At 49.1% G+C, this 19,517-nt stretch overlaps 1 protein-coding gene across 1 annotated transcript in view; it reads left to right on the top strand.

Annotated features, from left to right (window-relative positions):
• The window catches only part of si:dkey-91i10.2 (uncharacterized protein LOC555224 homolog), a 71,995-nt gene that overhangs the window by 26,900 nt on the left and 25,578 nt on the right, over nt 1-19,517 (top strand). The window contains exons 3-4 of the mRNA XM_064976703.1: nt 1,478-2,753; nt 3,504-3,894. Coding sequence (XP_064832775.1) covers nt 1,508-2,753; nt 3,504-3,894 — 1,637 coding nt within the window. The 5' untranslated portion in view covers nt 1,478-1,507. The remainder of the gene's footprint in view (nt 1-1,477; nt 2,754-3,503; nt 3,895-19,517) is intronic.

Here is a 19,517-nt window from a genome sequence, read left to right as displayed (position 1 = left end):
CATTCTGCCCCTGAACAGGCAGTTAACCCACTGTTCCGAGGCCCTCATTGAAAATAAGAATTTGTTCTTAACTGACTTGCCTAGTAAAATAAAGGTAAAATGTAAAAAAATAAAATAAAAAATACACAAGTGTAAGGGGATAAAGAATATGTACATAAAGATATATGAATGAGTGTCATATTGTCCTTGTATAATTGACCTCGTATAATTTACCTAGTATAATAGGTCCTAGTATAATTGTTCTAGTGTCATGTTGTCCTAGTGTCTTATTGTCCTAGTATAATTGTCCTAGTGTCAAATTGTCCTAGTGTCTTATTGTCCTAGTATCATATTGTCCTTGTATAATTGTCCTAGTATATTTGTCCTAGTGTCATATTGTCCTAGTGTCATATTATCCTAGTATAATTGTCCTAGTGTCATATTGTCCTAGTATAATTGTCCTAGTATAATTGTCCTAATGTCATATTGTCCTAGTATAATTGTTTTAGTGTCATATTGTGCTAGTATAATTGTCCTAGTGTCATATTGTCCTAGAGTCATATTGTCCTAGTATAATTGTTCTAGTGTCATATTGTGCTAGTATAATTGTCCTAGTGTCATATTGTCCTAGTATAATTGTCCTAGTGTCATATTGTCCTAGTGTAATTGTCCTAGTGTCATATTGTCCTAGTATAATTGTCCTAGTGTCATATTGTCCTAGTATAATTGTTCTAGTGTCATATTGTGCTAGTATAATTGTCCTAGTGTCATATTGTCCTAGTATAATTGTCCTAGTGTCATATTGTCCTAGTGTCATATTGTCCTAGTGTAATTGTCCTGTTGTCATATTTTCTTTGATGGTTGATTGTCACATGGCTAAAACCACAGTATCAACATCTCATAGAAGCTCAACCATGGAGCTAAAATCAAAATGTAATCTAAAAGAATGCTAATCTCATTCATGACATGTACTGTGTGTACTGTGTGTACTGTATGTACTCTGTGTACTGTATGTGCTGTATATACTGAAGGTACAGTATGTACTGTATGTACTGTGTGTACTGTATGTACTGTATGTACTGTATGTGCTGTATGTACTCTGTGTACTGTATGTACTGTATGTACTGAAGGTGCAGTATGTACTGTATGTACTGTATGTACAGTTTGTACTGCATGTGTTGTATATACTGAAATTACAGTATGTACTGTATGTACTTTATGTACTGTATGGAATGGATTTGTCATTTCCAGGATTATCTCAACAACCCTCAGTGTTTGTCCTTCAAATTCAATTCCTGAAATGTTTTAGTACAGCTAACGTATAGATGCACTGTGACGTATAGATGCACTGTGACACACTGTGTGTGTCTGTGTGTGTGTGTCTGTGTGTCAGTGTCTGTGTGTGTGTGTGCACATGCTTTTGTGCGTAAGCGTGTGTTTGCAGACAGTGCTCTATCTCCCAGCTCATTCCCCTGTGTGTCTCATCTCTGTCCTTTAGGGCCAGTTTCCCGGAGCCTCTCTCTGAATTATGGTGGCTCATACTGCAGCCATGCCGGACGTGAAGGCCCCGCCACCATGTGACTACCCCTCAGCGGGCTGCTCCCCCGGCCAGGGCCACGGCCTCGCGGGCTACACCTGCATCGCTGGTCTCACCATGGACCTGGAGCCCTGCCTCAGCCTCACTGACTTCCCCCTGCCCCAACCCCTCTCTGGCTTCAGAGGCCACAGCGTACCCCCCTACCCGCCCTTCCCTGGCCAGTGCCCCTTCATACCACGGTCTAACAGCAGTGCATTACTCACTAACCTGGGGCTCCGGTACTGCTCCACCAACAGTGTGCAGCACCCACCCAGGGGTCCTGACTCTGGGCTGGAGTTAGAGTCAGGGTCAGGCCTGGGGCTGGACCCAGGGCCCTGTTGGAACATGAACCAAGGCTGTGGAACTAGACTCTACCGCAGCATGGAGAACTTGAACTGGAGTAATTCTGTGTCTGAACCAGGCCTCTACTATTCCCCTTATTGTGCCCCCTACAGGGGCAGTGTGGACAGTGGGTTCATCTTCCGCTGCACTGCCACCAGCCACTGGTACGATGGGCCCTCGGAGGGGACAGGGCCCCAGGGCTACGGTCCTGAGAGCCTGGCGTTCTACCCCCACCCCCGCCTGGGGAGGGGTCTGGGAGGGTTGGGGAGGAAGGAGCTGCCCCTCTTCCCCCAGTGGCTGTTCCCCGGCGCAGATGACTGGGGGGTGAACACTACCACCAATGGCAGGAAAGGGCTAAGGGAGAAGCTCCGCCTCCAAAGCGCCAGATCGGCAGCAGAACCCCTGAAGCCTCTTCGACCTCAGGTAACCCCAGGCAGTACCACTCCCATCCTGAGGGGGTGCTCAGAGAGGGACTCATCCCCCCACCAGAGGTACGTTGGGAGACCCCTGTATGTCCGGCACCTCACCAGCCCTGAGGAAATCAAGCAGGAGGTTCTGAGACGCCTTCAGCTCCGCCGGCAGAACAGCACCCCAAACCTGGCCCTCCATGCCTCCCTGGAGACCCCTCAAACCCCAGACATGGCCATGTCCTTCACTACCGAGTCCATCTCTGTCACTGGAAGTAGTGCTGAGCTCATAGCCGAGCGTAAGAGGCCCCCTATGGGCCGCCTGCACATCCCTACCTTCAAGGAGTTTAAGAGGATGAGACAGAGAGAGGGAGAGAGTGGACAGACAGAGAGCAGGAGTAATGCTACTACAGTAACAACTATAGACCAACCGCCAGAAACTGATACAGGCAGCCAGAGCCCAGGGACAGGCACCCAGAGCCCAGGGACAGGCAGCCAGAGCCCAGGGACAGGCAGCCAGAGCCCAGGGACAGGCAGCCAGAGCCCAGGGACAGGCATAGACTGTAAGACTCAGACAGACCCATTGGGACGGCGAGACTCTCAGTCCTCTCAGGAGGAGGAGAGGGAGAGCGAGGAGAGGAGAGGCAGTGGAGAGAGGGAGGAGAGGGGGAGCGAGGAGAGGAGAGGCAGTGAAGAGAGGGAGGAGAGGGGGAGCGGGGAGAGGAGAGGCAGTGGAGAGAGGGAGGAGAGGGGGAGCGGGGAGAGGAGAGGCAGTGGAGAGAGGGAGGAGAGGGGGAGCGAGGAGAGGAGAGGCAGTGAAGAGAGGGAGGAGAGGGGGAGCGGGGAGAGGAGAGGCAGTGGAGAGAGGGAGGAGAGGGGGAGCGGGGAGAGGAGAGGCAGTGGAGAGAGGGAGGAGAGGGGGATCGGGGAGAGGAGAGGCAGTGGAGAGAGAAAGGAGAGGGAGAGCGAGGAGAGGAGAGGCAGTGAAGAGAGGGAGGAGAGGGGGAGCGGGGAGAGGAGAGGCAGTGGAGAGAGAAAGGAGAGGGGGATCGGGGAGAGGAGAGGCAGTGGAGAGAGAAAGGAGAGGGGGAGCGAGGAGAGGAGAGGCAGTGGAGAGAGGGAGGAGAGGAGGAGCGAGGAGAGGAGGGGCAGTGAAGAAAGGGAGGAGAGGGGGAGCGGGGAGAGGAGAGGCAGTAGAGAGACTCCCACAGCCAGCACTTTGCACTCATCCTCTCCCATCTTCACTGGCCCTACTCCCCAGCTAAAAGCCAACATTCAGACCACAGTCTCTAACAAAGCTATATGCACAGGCCCTACTCCCCGCTCTCCCCTCCAGCCCTCCAGTAAGACCCAGGGGAAGGGGACCATGTATCATACCCAGGCCCAGGACAGAAGACCTAATGTGGGGCTCAGTGTGCCTCGGGCCTCCCAGGCCCCCTTCCCTCCTCCACACAGGGAGAATGCAGAGGGCCCCTCCAGCTGCTGCCCAGCCCTGCTTTTGGACAGGACTGACCTCTCCAGCTATGGAGCCAAGATCTACAAGATGAAGGATGGGTTCATCGGCTCCGCCCTGGACCTCATCAAAAAGAGGTTAGTGAGCAGGTGAAGGTAAAGGTGAAGCTGAAGATGAAGGGCCTGGGGGGAGACCCATCATTCAGACCCATAACTGAATTTGCCTTATTGCTTTGTGGAAGCTACTGTATGTGCCTACTAATATGAAAGCCAAAGCTAATTGAATTTCAATTGGACCTGAGCCATGTAAAGAGATCATTAACAAGAAAAGAAAACTAGAATGTTAAACACTAAATCTACCAGTTAATTTACTGCTAGTTTTCATTTAAGATGGATGCACATGCTTTTGCACATGCTTTTGCTGCTCTTTGATGGTAAAATTGGATCCAATTGCGTGCGCTGTAGTGGTTTTCTTCAACGGTGACATTAGTGTTAGTGTTGTTATTGATTTATCACAGCTTATTATGAACAGCTTTTACAGTTAACAGGATTGGCTAACAGAGGAGACCGTTGTGGCTGTGCCAGGGTCTCCCGTCTCCAGTCTGACACATCATCTCCATAGCAGATCCAACTGGGTTCAAATAGGAATTGTAATCTTTCACATACTTTGAGTGTTTGTCTTGAGCCTGCCTGGAATGCCAGATGGATAGGTTGTGCACTTTTGGGACAATTCATTGGTTCCATTGCACCAGGGAAGCTCCAACAAGGACGGATAAAGTACTTGAAAGATTTCAAATACATTTTGAACCCAGGCCTGCTCCATAGGCTCACAGTCACAGGACAGCTGGTTGGCACTTCAGGTTGGCACTGCCACCCTACTCCTCCCCCTCTCACTGTGGCAGCTGGTTTAGGCATACTGTTTGCTAAACAGATGAAGCCTCCAGTCTGGTGTGGTTCGGCAAATCAAGGAGAGATGTAGAGCCTGATTTGGCATCGTTCATAGTCTGACAATGTAGCATTCACACGTGCCGCCTCAAGGCCTTCCCACACTGTATATCAGATTCACTCTTTTACTATTATTACATGTCACACTGTGCGATGTTATCAAATTAAAATCTTGATATCAACCTGGCCAGATTGTACGATTTGCTTCAGTTCTGTTGTCACATTCTGCGATTGTCTTGTGAGGCTCTGTCTGCCGACGTATGCTTTGTTGTTTTACATGCTGAGGAGACCAGGCGCGTGCGTCCGCGTGCTCCATTACACATGTTGATTTACATGCTGACGAGACCAGGCGCGTGCGTCCGCGTGCTCCATTACACATGTTGATTTACATGCTGAGGAGACCAGGCGCGTGCGTCCGCGTGCTCCATTACACATGTTGTTTTACATGCTGAGGAGACCAGGCGCGTGCGTCCGCGTGCTCCATTACACATGTTGTTTTACATGCTGAGGAGACCAGGCACGTGCGTCCGCGTGCTCCATTACACATGTTGATTTACATGCTGAGGAGACCAGGCGCGTGCGTCCGCGTGCTCCATTACACATGTTGTTTTACATGCTGAGGAGACCAGGCGCGTGCGTCCACGTGCTCCATGACACATGTTGATTTACATGCTGAGGAGACCAGGCGCGTGTGTCCGCGTGCTCCATTACACATGTTGATTTACATGCTGAGGAGACCAGGCGCGTGTGTCCGCGTGCTCCATTACACATGTTGATTTACATGCTGAGGAGACCAGGCGCGTGCGTCCGCGTGCTCCATTACACATGTTGATTTACATGCTGAGGAGACCAGGCGCGTGCGTCCGCGTGCTCCATTACACATGTTGATTTACATGCTGAGGAGACCAGGCGCGTGTGTCCGCGTGCTCCATTACACATGTTGATTTACATGCTGAGGAGACCAGGCGCGTGTGTCCGCGTGCTCCATTACACATGTTGATTTACATGCTGAGTAGACCAGGCGCGTGCGTCCGCGTGCTCCATTACACATGTTGATTTACATGCTGACGAGACCAGGCGCGTGCGTCCGCGTGCTCCATTACACATGTTGATTTACATGCTGAGGAGACCAGGCGCGTGTGTCCGCGTGCTCCATTACACATGTTGATTTACATGCTGAGGAGACCAGGCGCGTGCGTCCGCGTGCTCCATTACACATGTTGATTTACATGCTGAGGAGACCAGGCGCGTGCGTCCGCGTGCTCCATTACACATGTTGATTTACATGCTGAGGAGACCAGGCGCGTGCGTCCGCGTGCTCCATTACACATGTTGATTTACATGCTGAGGAGACCAGGCGCGTGCGTCCGCGTGCTCCATTACACATGTTGATTTACATGCTGACGAGACCAGGCGCGTGCGTCCACGTGCTCCATTACACATGTTGATTTACATGCTGAGGAGACCAGGCGCGTGCGTCCGCATGCTCCATTACACATGTTGTTTTACATGCTGAGGAGACAAGGCGCGTGCTCCATTACACATGTTGCATGCTCCGCGTGCTCCATTACACATGTTGATTTACATGCTGAGGAGACCAGGCGCGTGTGTCCGCGTGCTCCATTACACATGTTGATTTACATGCTGAGGAGACCAGGCGCGTGCGTCCTCGTGCTCCATTACACATGTTGTTTTACATGCTGAGGAGACAAGGCGCGTGCGTCCGCGTGCTCCATTACACATGTTGATTTACATGCTGAGGAGACCAGGCGCGTGTGTCCGTGTGCTCCATTACACATGTTGATTTACATGCTGACGAGACCAGGCGCGTGCGTCCGCGTGCTCCATTACACATGTTGATTTACATGCTGAGGAGACCAGGCGCGTGCGTCCGCGTGCTCCATTACACATGTTGATTTACATGCTGAGGAGACCAGGCGCGTGCGTCCGCGTGCTCCATTACACATGTTGATTTACATGCTGAGGAGACCAGGCGCGTGTGTCCGTGTGCTCCATTACACATGTTGATTTACATGCTGAGGAGACCAGGCGCGTGCGTCCGCGTGCTCCATTACACATGTTGATTTACATGCTGAGGAGACCAGGCGCGTGCGTCCGCGTGCTCCATTACACATGTTGATTTACATGCTGAGGAGACCAGGCGCGTGCGTCCGCGTGCTCCATTACACATGTTGATTTACATGCTGAGGAGACAAGGCGCGTGCATCTGCGTGCTCCATTACACATGTTGATTTACATGCTGACGAGACCAGGCGCGTGCGTCCGCGTGCTCCATTGCACATGCTGATTTACATGCTGAGGAGACCAGGCGCGTGCGTCCGCGTGCTCCATTACACATGTTGATTTACATGCTGACGAGACCAGGCGCGTGCGTCCGCGTGCTCCATTACACATGTTGATTTACATGCTGACGAGACCAGGCGTGTGCGTCCGCGTGCTCCATTACACATGTTGATTTACATGCTGACGAGACCAGGCGCGTGCGTCCGCGTGCTCCATTACACATGTTGATATACATGCTGACGAGACCAGGCGCGTGCGTCCGCGTGCTCCATTGCACATGCTGATTTACATGCTGAGGAGACCAGGCGCGTGCGTCCGCGTGCTCCATTACACATGTTGATTTACATGCTGACGAGACCAGGCGCGTGCGTCCGCGTGCTCCATTGCACATGTTGATTTACATGCTGAGGAGTCCAGGCGCGTGCGTCCGCGTGCTCCATTACACATGTTGATTTACATGCTGACAAGACCAGGCGCGTGCGTCCGCGTGCTCCATTACACATGTTGATTTACATGCTGACGAGACCAGGCGCGTGCGTCCGCGTGCTCCATTACACATGTTGATTTACATGCTGACGAGACCAGACGCGTGCGTCCGCGTGCTCCATTGCACACATGTTGATTTACATGCTGAGGAGACCAGGCGCGTGCGTCCGCGTGCTCCATTACACATGTTGATTTACATGCTGACGAGACCAGGTTGCGTGCGTCCGCGTGCTCCATTGCACACATGTTGATTTACATGCTGAAGAGACCAGGCGCGTGCGTCCGCGTGCTCCATTACACATGTTGATATACATGCTGACGAGACCAGGCGCGTGCGTCCGCGTGCTCCATTACACATGTTGATTTACATGCTGAGGAGACCAGGCGCGTGCATCTGCGTGCTCCATTACACATGTTGATTTACATGCTGAGGAGACCAGGCGCGTGCATCTGCGTGCTCCATTACACATGTTGATTTACATGCTGACGAGACCAGGCGCGTGCGTCCGCGTGCTCCATTACACATGTTGATTTACATGCTGAGGAGACCAGGCGCGTGCATCCGCGTGCTCCATTACACATGTAGATTTACATGCTGACGAGACCAGGCGCGTGCGTCCGCGTGCTCCATTACACATGTTGATTTACATGCTGACGAGACCAGGCGCGTGCGTCCGCGTGCTCCATTACACATGTTGATATACATGCTGACGAGACCAGGCGCGTGTGTCCGCGTGCTCCATTGCACATGTTGATTTACATGCTGAGGAGACAAGGCGCGTGCATCCGCGTGCTCCATTACACATGTTGATTTACATGCTGACGAGACCAGGCGCGTGCGTCCGCGTGCTCCATTGCACATGTTGATTTACATGCTGAGGAGACCAGGCGCGTGCGTCCGCGTGCTCCATTACACATGTTGATTTACATGCTGACGAGACCAGGCGCGTGCGTCCGCGTGCTCCATTACACATGTTGATTTACATGCTGACGAGACCAGGCGCGTGCGTCCGCGTGCTCCATTACACATGTTGATTTACATGCTGACGAGACCAGGCGCGTGCGTCCGCGTGCTCCATTACACATGTTGATATACATGCTGACGAGACCAGGCGCGTGCGTCCGCGTGCTCCATTGCACATGTTGATTTACATGCTGAGGAGACCAGGCGCGTGCGTCCACGTGCTCCATTACACATGTTGATTTACATGCTGACGAGACCAGGCGCGTGCGTCCGCGTGCTCCATTGCACATATTGATTTACATGCTGAGGAGTCCAGGCGCGTGCGTCCGCGTGCTCCATTACACATGTTGTTTTACATGCTGACGAGACCAGGCGCGTGCGTCCGCGTGCTCCATTGCACACATGTTGATTTTGTTCATCCACACCAGACGTGATCAGGACACGCAGGTTGAAATATCAAAATGAACTCTGAACCAACTATATTACTATGGGGAATGGTCGAAACATATGAAACGTTCATGGCAGTTTAGCTAGCTAGCTTGCTGTTGCTAGCTCATTTGTCCTGGGATATAAACATTGGGTTGTTATTTTACCTGAAATGCACAAGGTCCTCTACTCCAAGTTTAAGGTGCCTTACCACCACCAACTGGATAGGAGTGTGGACCTCAGTTCATCTTTCAATCACCCATGTGGGTATATGGTCCTAAAAACCAATGAGAAGATAGGAGAGGTGGGACTTGCAGCGCGTCAAGTGTCAACAAAAATTTAGTGTCTAGCTACGCTCGTTGACGAACGCCAGCAGTTTGGATGAAATGATTGAATAACATGTATGTGTACATTTATTTTGCAGCGCGAGCAGTGTGGTCAGCATGTTAGTTTACGTCAACTGCAGCGGTGTATTTGATCTGCGCATGTGCCAGCACTAGCATTGCAAGCCTTCCTCTGTGCTTATGTACGAGTGAAGTGAGTTCGGAAAAACTGAAAGTTTGCATCTTATAAATAAGTTTCACGTACAAACTGTATATGTCCCGAAATCAGAATCAAATAGGCTTCCAAACCTGGTTGTTGTGGTAGAACGTTTATTTGGATTTGCGATTTTGGGCATTTATCAAAATCCCCAAAAGTTGCCTGATTTCAGATGTGTAAACAATATTATTTGGGAAATCGTTCTTCTTGCCAAGCATGTAAACCCTTAAATCAAACTATTATATTAATCTGACTATTCACATTATTCATATTATTGTATACATACTCAGAGCTAGCTGTATTCCTATTGGTCAGTCACCAGGATCAGCTCGTGACACCAGACACAATACATGATTAAAGCTAATTTCTGACACTGCCAGAACTTTCTCAGAGCCTACGACCGCACATAGTGGAACATAATCAGCAGACCTAGAGCCTGTCACATAGAACGAGCCAAGATATCAGAAAATCGTTTACGGCCTAAGAATTTGCCCACGACGAGGACATTTTGTCTGGGATGGGTAAAATGGTACAGTCTATGTGGGCCTTTTGACACGGTGAAGATTTTCTCTGAGACATGTCTGTAGTAGTCTCTTATGGTGTATAACAGGCTCAGGACAAGGTGTAGTATACTAGAGAAGAGTTATAGGATTGTAGGTTTCAGTGGTGACCATGAGAGGAATGGATAGCCTTGTATTCTTCTTTTCTGTGTCATAAATGTCTCCCTGCCTGACAGTCAGTCAGGCTGCTCCACTGTGCCTCCTTCTGTCACCCATAGATATCACTGTGTCTGTCACCTCTCACCCACAGATATCACTGTGTCTCTGTCACCTCTCACCTACAGATATCACTGTCTGTCACCTCTCACCCATATATATCACTGTGTCTGTCACCTCTCACCCACAGATATCACTATGTCTGTCACCTCTCACCCACAGATATCACTGTGTCTGTCACCTCTCACCCACAGATATCACTGTCTGTCACCTCTCACCCATATATATCACTGTGTCTGTCACCTCTCACCCACAGATATCACTGTGTCTGTCACCTCTCACTCATAAATATCACTGTTTCTGTCACCTCTCACTTATAAATATCACTGTGTCTGTCACCTCTCACCCACAGATATCACTGTGTCTGTCACCTCTCACCCACAGATATCACTGTGTCTGTCACCTCTCACCCATAGATATCACTGTGTCTGTCACCTCTCACCCACAGATATCACTGTGTCTGCCACCTCTCACCCACAGATATCACTGTGTCTGTCACCTCTCACCCATAGATATCACTGTGTCTGTCACCTCTCACCCACAGATATCACTGTGTCTGTCACCTCTCACCCATAGATATCACTGTGTCTGTCACCTCTCACCCACAGATATCACTGTGTCTGTCACCTCTCACCCACATATATCACTGTGTCTGTCACCTCTCACCCACTGATATCACTGTGTCTGTCACCTCTCACCCACAGATATCACTGTGTCTGTCACCTCTCACCCACTGATATCACTGTGTCGGTCACCTCTCACCCATAGATATCACTGTTTCTGTCACCTCTCACCCATATATATCACTGTGTCTGTCACCTCTCACCCACATATATCACTGTGTCTGTCACCTCTCACCCACTGATATCACTGTGTCTGTTACCTCTCACCCACAGATATCACTGTGTCTGTCACCTCTCACCCACAGATATCACTGTGTCTGTCACCTCTCACCCACAGATATAACTGTGTCTGTCACCTCTCACCCACAGATATCACTGTGCCTGTCACCTCTCACCCACAGATATCACTGTGTCTGTCACCTCTCACCCATAGATATCACTGTGTCTGTCACCTCTCACCCACATATATCACTGTGTCTGTCACCTCTCACCCACTGATATCACTGTGTCTGTCACCTCTCACCCACAGATATCACTGTGTCTGTCACCTCTCACCCACATATATCACTGTGTCTGTCACCTCTCACTCATAAATATCACTGTTTCTGTCACCTCTCACCCACAGATATCACTGTGTCTGTCACCTCTCACCCATAGATATCACTGTGTCTGTCACCTCTCACTCATAAATATCACTGTTTCTGTCACCTCTCACCCATATATATCACTGTGTCTGTCACCTCTCACCCACAGATATCACTGTGTCTGTCACCTCTCACCCACATATATCACTGTGTCTGTCACCTCTCACTCATAAATATCACTGTTTCTGTCACCTCTCACCCACAGATATCACTGTGTCTGTCACCTCTCACTCATAAATATCACTGTTTCTGTCACCTCTCACTTATAAATATCACTGTGTCTGTCACCTCTCACCCATGGATATCACTGTGTCTGTCACCTCTCACCCACAGATATCACTGTGTCTGTCACCTCTCACCCACAGATATCACTGTGTCTGTCACCTCTCACCCACAGATATCACTGTGTCTGTCACCTCTTACCCACAGATATCACTGTGTCTGTCACCTCTCACCCATATATATCACTGTGTCTGTCACCTCTCACCCACAGATATCACTGTGTCTGTCACCTCTCACCCATATATATCACTGTGTCTGTCACCTCTCACCCACAGATATCACTATGTCTGTCACCTCTCACCCACAGATATCACTGTGTCTGTCACCTCTCACCCACATATATCACTGTGTCTGTCACCTCTCACCCACCGATATCACTGTGTCTGTCACCTCTCACCCATAGATATCACTGTGTCTGTTACCTCTCACCCACAGATATCACTGTGTCTGTCACCTCTCACCCACAGATATCACTGTGTCTGTCACCTCTCACCCACAGATATCACTGTGTCTGTCACCTCTCACTCACAGATATCACTGTGTCTGTCACCTCTCACCCACAGATATCACTGTGTCTGTCACCTCTCACCCACATATATCACTGTGTCTGTCACCTCTCATCCACCGATATCACTGTCTGTCACCTCTCACCCATATATATCACTGTGTCTGTCACCTCTCACCCACAGATATCACTGTGTCTGTCACCTCTCACCCACAGTTATCACTGTGTCTGTCACCTCTCACCCATAGATATCACTGTGTCTGTCACCTCTCACTCATAAATATCACTGTTTCTGTCACCTCTCACCCACAGATATCACTGTGTCTGTCACCTCTCACCCACAGTTATCACTGTGTCTGTCACCTCTCACCCATAGATATCACTGTGTCTGTCACCTCTCACCCACAGATATCACTGTGTCTCTGTCACCTCTCACCTACAGATATCACTGTGTCTGTCACCTCTCACCCATAGATATCACTGTGTCTGTCACCTCTCACCCATAGATATCACTGTGTCTGTCACCTCACCTATCACTCACCCACAGATATCACTGTGTCTGTCACCTCTCACCCACAGATATCACTGTGTCTGTCACCTCTCACCCACAGATATCACTGTGTCTGTCACCCACAGATATCACTCACCCATATATCACTGTGTCTGTCACCTCTCACCCACATATATCACTGTGTCTGTCACCTCTCACCCACTGATATCACTGTGTCTGTCACCTCTCACCCACAGATATCACTGTGTCTGTCACCTCTCACCCACATATATCACTGTGTCTGTCACCTCTCACTCATAAATATCACTGTTTCTGTCACCTCTCACCCACAGATATCACTGTGTCTGTCACCTCTCACCCATAGATATCACTGTGTCTGTCACCTCTCACTCATAAATATCACTGTTTCTGTCACCTCTCACCCATAGATATCACTGTGTCTGTCACCTCTCACCCACAGATATCACTGTGTCTGTCACCTCTCACCCACATATATCACTGTGTCTGTCACCTCTCACTCATAAATATCACTGTTTCTGTCACCTCTCACCCACAGATATCACTGTGTCTGTCACCTCTCACTCATAAATATCACTGTTTCTGTCACCTCTCACTTATAAATATCACTGTGTCTGTCACCTCTCACCCATGGATATCACTGTGTCTGTCACCTCTCACCCACAGATATCACTGTGTCTGTCACCTCTCACCCACAGATATCACTGTGTCTGTCACCTCTCACCCACAGATATCACTGTGTCTGTCACCTCTCACCCACAGATATCACTGTGTCTGTCACCTCTCACCCACATATATCACTGTGTCTGTCACCTCTCACCCACAGATATCACTGTGTCTGTCACCTCTCACCCACAGATATCACTGTGTCTGTCACCTCTCACCCACAGATATCACTGTGTCTGTCACCTCTCACCCACAGATATCACTGTGTCTGTCACCTCTCACCCACATATATCACTGTGTCTGTCACCTCTCACCCACCGATATCACTGTGTCTGTCACCTCTCACCCATAGATATCACTGTGTCTGTTACCTCTCACCCACAGATATCACTGTGTCTGTCACCTCTCACCCACAGATATCACTGTGTCTGTCACCTCTCACCCACAGATATCACTGTGTCTGTCACCTCTCACTCACAGATATCACTGTGTCTGTCACCTCTCACCCACAGATATCACTGTGTCTGTCACCTCTCACCCACATATATCACTGTGTCTGTCACCTCTCATCCACCGATATCACTGTCTGTCACCTCTCACCCATATATATCACTGTGTCTGTCACCTCTCACCCACAGATATCACTGTGTCTGTCACCTCTCACCCACAGATATCACTGTGTCTGTCACCTCTCACCCATAGATATCACTGTGTCTGTCACCTCTCACTCATAAATATCACTGTTTCTGTCACCTCTCACCCACAGATATCACTGTGTCTGTCACCTCTCACCCACAGTTATCACTGTGTCTGTCACCTCTCACCCATAGATATCACTGTGTCTGTCACCTCTCACCCACAGATATCACTGTGTCTGTCACCTCTCACCTACAGATATCACTGTGTCTGTCACCTCTCACCCATAGATATCACTGTGTCTGTCACCTCTCACCCACTGTGTCTGTCACCTATATCACTGTGTCTGTCACCTCTCACCCACAGATATCACTATGTCTGTCACCTCTCACCCACAGATATCACTGTGTCTGTCACCTCTCACCCACAGATATCACTGTCTGTCACCTCTCACCCATATATATCACTGTGTCTGTCACCTCTCACCCACAGATATCACTGTGTCTGTCACCTCTCACCCATAAATATCACTGTTTCTGTCACCTCTCACTTATAAATATCACTGTGTCTGTCACCTCTCACCCACAGATATCACTGTGTCTGTCACCTCTCACCCACAGATATCACTGTGTCTGTCACCTCTCACCCATAGATATCACTGTGTCTGTCACCTCTCACCCACAGATATCACTGTGTCTGTCACCTCTCACCCACAGATATCACTGTGTCTGTCACCTCTCACCCATAGATATCACTGTGTCTGTCACCTCTCACCCACAGATATCACTGTGTCTGTCACCTCTCACCCATAGATATCACTGTGTCTGTCACCTCTCACCCACAGATATCACTGTGTCTGTCACCTCTCACCCACATATATCACTGTGTCTGTCACCTCTCACCCACTGATATCACTGTGTCTGTCACCTCTCACCCACAGATATCACTGTGTCTGTCACCTCTCACCCACTGATATCACTGTGTCTGTCACCTCTCACCCATAGATATCACTGTTTCTGTCACCTCTCACCCATATATATCACTGTGTCTGTCACCTCTCACCCACATATATCACTGTGTCTGTCACCTCTCACCCACTGATATCACTGTGTCTGTCACCTCTCACCCACAGATATCACTGTGTCTGTCACCTCTCACCCACAGATATAACTGTGTCTGTCACCTCTCACCCACAGATATCACTGTGTCTGTCACCTCTCACCCACAGATATCACTGTGCCTGTCACCTCTCACCCACAGATATCACTGTGTCTGTCACCTCTCACCCATAGATATCACTGTGTCTGTCACCTCTCACCCACATATATCACTGTGTCTGTCACCTCTCACCCACTGATATCACTGTGTCTGTCATCACCCACAGATCACCCACAGATATCACTGTGTCTGTCACCTCTCACCCACATATATCACTGTGTCTGTCACCTCTCACTCATAAATATCACTGTTTCTGTCACCTCTCACCCACAGATATCACTGTGTCTGTCACCTCTCACCCATAGATATCACTGTGTCTGTCACCTCTCACTCATAAATATCACTGTTTCTGTCACCTCTCACCCATATATATCACTGTGTCTGTCACCTCTCACCCACAGATATCACTGTGTCTGTCACCTCTCACCCACAGATATCACTGTGTCTGTCACCTCTCACTCATAAATATCACTGTTTCTGTCACCTCTCACCCACAGATATCACTGTGTCTGTCACCTCTCACTCACTAAATATCACTGTTTCTGTCACCTATCACTTATAAATATCACTGTGTCTGTCACCTCTCACCCATGGATATCACTGTGTCTGTCACCTCTCACCCACAGATATCACTGTGTCTGTCACCTCTCACCCACAGATATCACTGTGTCTGTCACCTCTCACCCACAGATATCACTGTGTCTGTCACCTCTCACCCACAGATATCACTGTGTCTGTCACCTCTCACCCATATATATCACTGTGTCTGTCACCTCTCACCCACATATATCACTGTGTCTGTCACCTCTCACCCACTGATATCACTGTGTCTGTCACCTCTCACCCATATATATCACTGTGTCTGTCACCTCTCACCCACAGATATCACTGTGTCTGTCACCTCTCACCCACAGATATCACTGTGTCTGTCACCTCTCACCCACATATATCACTGTGTCTGTCACCTCTCACCCACCACTGACCCACAGATATCACTGTGTCTGTCACCTCTCACCCATAGATATCACTGTGTCTGTTACCTCTCACCCACAGATATCACTGTGTCTGTCACCTCTCACCCACAGATATCACTGTGTCTGTCACCTCTCACCCACAGATATCACTGTGTCTGTCACCTCTCACTCACAGATATCACTGTGTCTGTCACCTCTCACCCACAGATATCACTGTGTCTGTCACCTCTCACCCACATATATCACTGTGTCTGTCACCTCTCATCCACCGATATCACTGTCTGTCACCTCTCACCCATATATATCACTGTGTCTGTCACCTCTCACCCACAGATATCACTGTGTCTGTCACCTCTCACCCACAGTTATCACTGTGTCTGTCACCTCTCACCCATAGATATCACTGTGTCTGTCACCTCTCACTCATAAATATCACTGTTTCTGTCACCTCTCACCCACAGATATCACTGTGTCTGTCACCTCTCACCCACAGTTATCACTGTGTCTGTCACCTCTCACCCATAGATATCACTGTGTCTGTCACCTCTCACTCATAAATATCACTGTGTCTGTCACCTCTCACCCACAGATATCACTGTGTCTGTCACCTCTCACCCACATATATCACTGTGTCTGTCACCTCTCACCCACAGATATCACTGTGTCTGTCACCTCTCACCCACAGATATCACTGTGCCTGTCACCTCTCACCCACAGATATCACTGTGTCTGTCACCTCTCACCCATAGATATCACTGTGTCTGTCACCTCTCACTCATAAATATCACTGTTTCTGTCACCTCTCACCCACAGATATCACTGTGTCTGTCACCTCTCACCCACAGATATCACTGTGTCTGTCACCTCTCACCCACAGATATCACTGTGTCTGTCACCTCTCACCCACAGATATCACTGTGTCTGTCACCTCTCACCCACAGATATCACTGTGTCTGTCACCTCTCACCCATATATATCACTGTGTCTGTCACCTCTCACCCACAGATATCACTGTGTCTGTCACCTCTCACCCACAGATATCACTGTGTCTGTCACCTCTCACCCACAGATATCACTGTGTCTGTCACCTCTCACCCATAGATATCACTGTGTCTGTTACCTCTCACCCACAGATATCACTGTGTCTGTCACCTCTCACCCACAGATATCACTGTGTCTGTCACCTCTCACTCACAGATATCACTGTGTCTGTCACCTCTCACCCACAGATATCACTGTGTCTGTCACCTCTCACCCATAGATATCACTGTGTCTGTCACCTCTCACTCATAAATATCACTGTTTCTGTCACCTCTCACCCACAGATATCACTGTGTCTGTCACCTCTCACCCACAGTTATCACTGTGTCTGTCACCTCTCACCCATAGATATCACTGTGTCTGTCACCTCTCACCCACCGATATCACTGTGTCTGTCACCTCTCACCCACAGATATCACTGTGTCTGTCACCTCTCACCCACATATATCACTGTGTCTGTCACCTCTCACCCACAGATATCACTGTGTCTGTCACCTCTCACCCACAGATATCACTGTGTCTGTCACCTCTCACCCACAGATATCACTGTGTCTGTCACCTCTCACCCATATATATCACTGTGTCTGTCACCTCTCACCCACAGATATCACTGTGTCTGTCACCTCTCACCCACAGATATCACTGTGTCTGTCACCTCTCACCCACATATATCACTGTGTCTGTCACCTCTCACCCACCGATATCACTGTGTCTGTCACCTCTCACCCACATATATCACTGTGTCTCTGTCACCTCTCACCCACAGATATCACTATGTCTGTCACCTCTCACCCACAGATATCACTGTGTCTGTCACCTCTTACCCATAGATATCACTGTGTCTGTCACCTCTCACCCATATATATCACTGTGTCTGTCACCTCTCACCCACAGATATCACTGTGTCTGTCACCTCTCACCCATAGATATCACTGTTTCTGTCACCTCTCACCCATATATATCACTGTGTCTGTCACCTCTCACCCACATATATCACTGTGTCTGTCACCTCTCACCCACTGATATCACTGTGTCTGTCACCTCTCACCCACAGATATCACTGTGTCTGTCACCTCTCACCCACAGATATCACTGTGTCTGTCACCTCTCACCCACAGATATCACTGTGTCTGTCACCTCTCACCCACAGATATCACTGTGCCTGTCACCTCTCACCCACAGATATCACTGTGTCTGTCACCTCTCACCCATAGATATCACTGTGTCTGTCACCTCTCACTCATAAATATCACTGTTTCTGTCACCTCTCACCCATATATATCACTGTGTCTGTCACCTCTCACCCACAGATATCACTGTGTCTGTCACCTCTCACCCACATATATCACTGTGTCTGTCACCTCTCACTCATAAATATCACTGTTTCTGTCACCTCTCACCCACAGATATCACTGTGTCTGTCACCTCTCACCCATAGATATCACTGTGTCTGTCACCTCTCACTCATAAATATCACTGTTTCTGTCACCTCTCACCCATATATATCACTGTGTCTGTCACCTCTCACCCACAGATATCACTGTGTCTGTCACCTCTCACCCACATATATCACTGTGTCTGTCACCTCTCACTCATAAATATCACTGTTTCTGTCACCTCTCACCCACAGATATCACTGTGTCTGTCACCTCTCACCCATAGATATCACTGTGTCTGTCACCTCTCACTCATAAATATCACTGTTTCTGTCACCTCTCACCCACAGATATCACTGTGTCTGTCACCTCTCACCCACAGTTATCACTGTGTCTGTCACCTCTCACCCATAGATATCACTGTGTCTGTCACCTCTCACTCATAAATATCACTGTGTCTGTCACCTCTCACCCACAGATATCACTGTGTCTGTCACCTCTCACCCACATATATCACTGTGTCTGTCACCTCTCACCCACCGATATCACTGTGTCTGTCACCTCTCACCCACAGATATCACTGTGTCTGTCACCTCTCACCCACATATATCACTGTGTCTGTCACCTCTCACCCACAGATATCACTGTGTCTGTCACCTCTCACCCACAGATATCACTGTGTCTGTCACCTCTCACCCACAGATATCACTGTGTCTGTCACCTCTCACCCATATATATCACTGTGTCTGTCACCTCTCACCCACAGATATCACTGTGTCTGTCACCTCTCACCCACAGATATCACTGTGTCTGTCACCTCTCACCC

The sequence above is a fragment of the Oncorhynchus masou genome, chromosome 10, assembly GCF_036934945.1.
Source record: "Oncorhynchus masou masou isolate Uvic2021 chromosome 10, UVic_Omas_1.1, whole genome shotgun sequence".
NCBI classification, from domain to species: Eukaryota; Metazoa; Chordata; class Actinopteri; order Salmoniformes; family Salmonidae; genus Oncorhynchus; species Oncorhynchus masou.
Note: the sequence above shows the minus strand (reverse complement) of the source record. Positions and strands in the feature narration are given on the sequence as shown.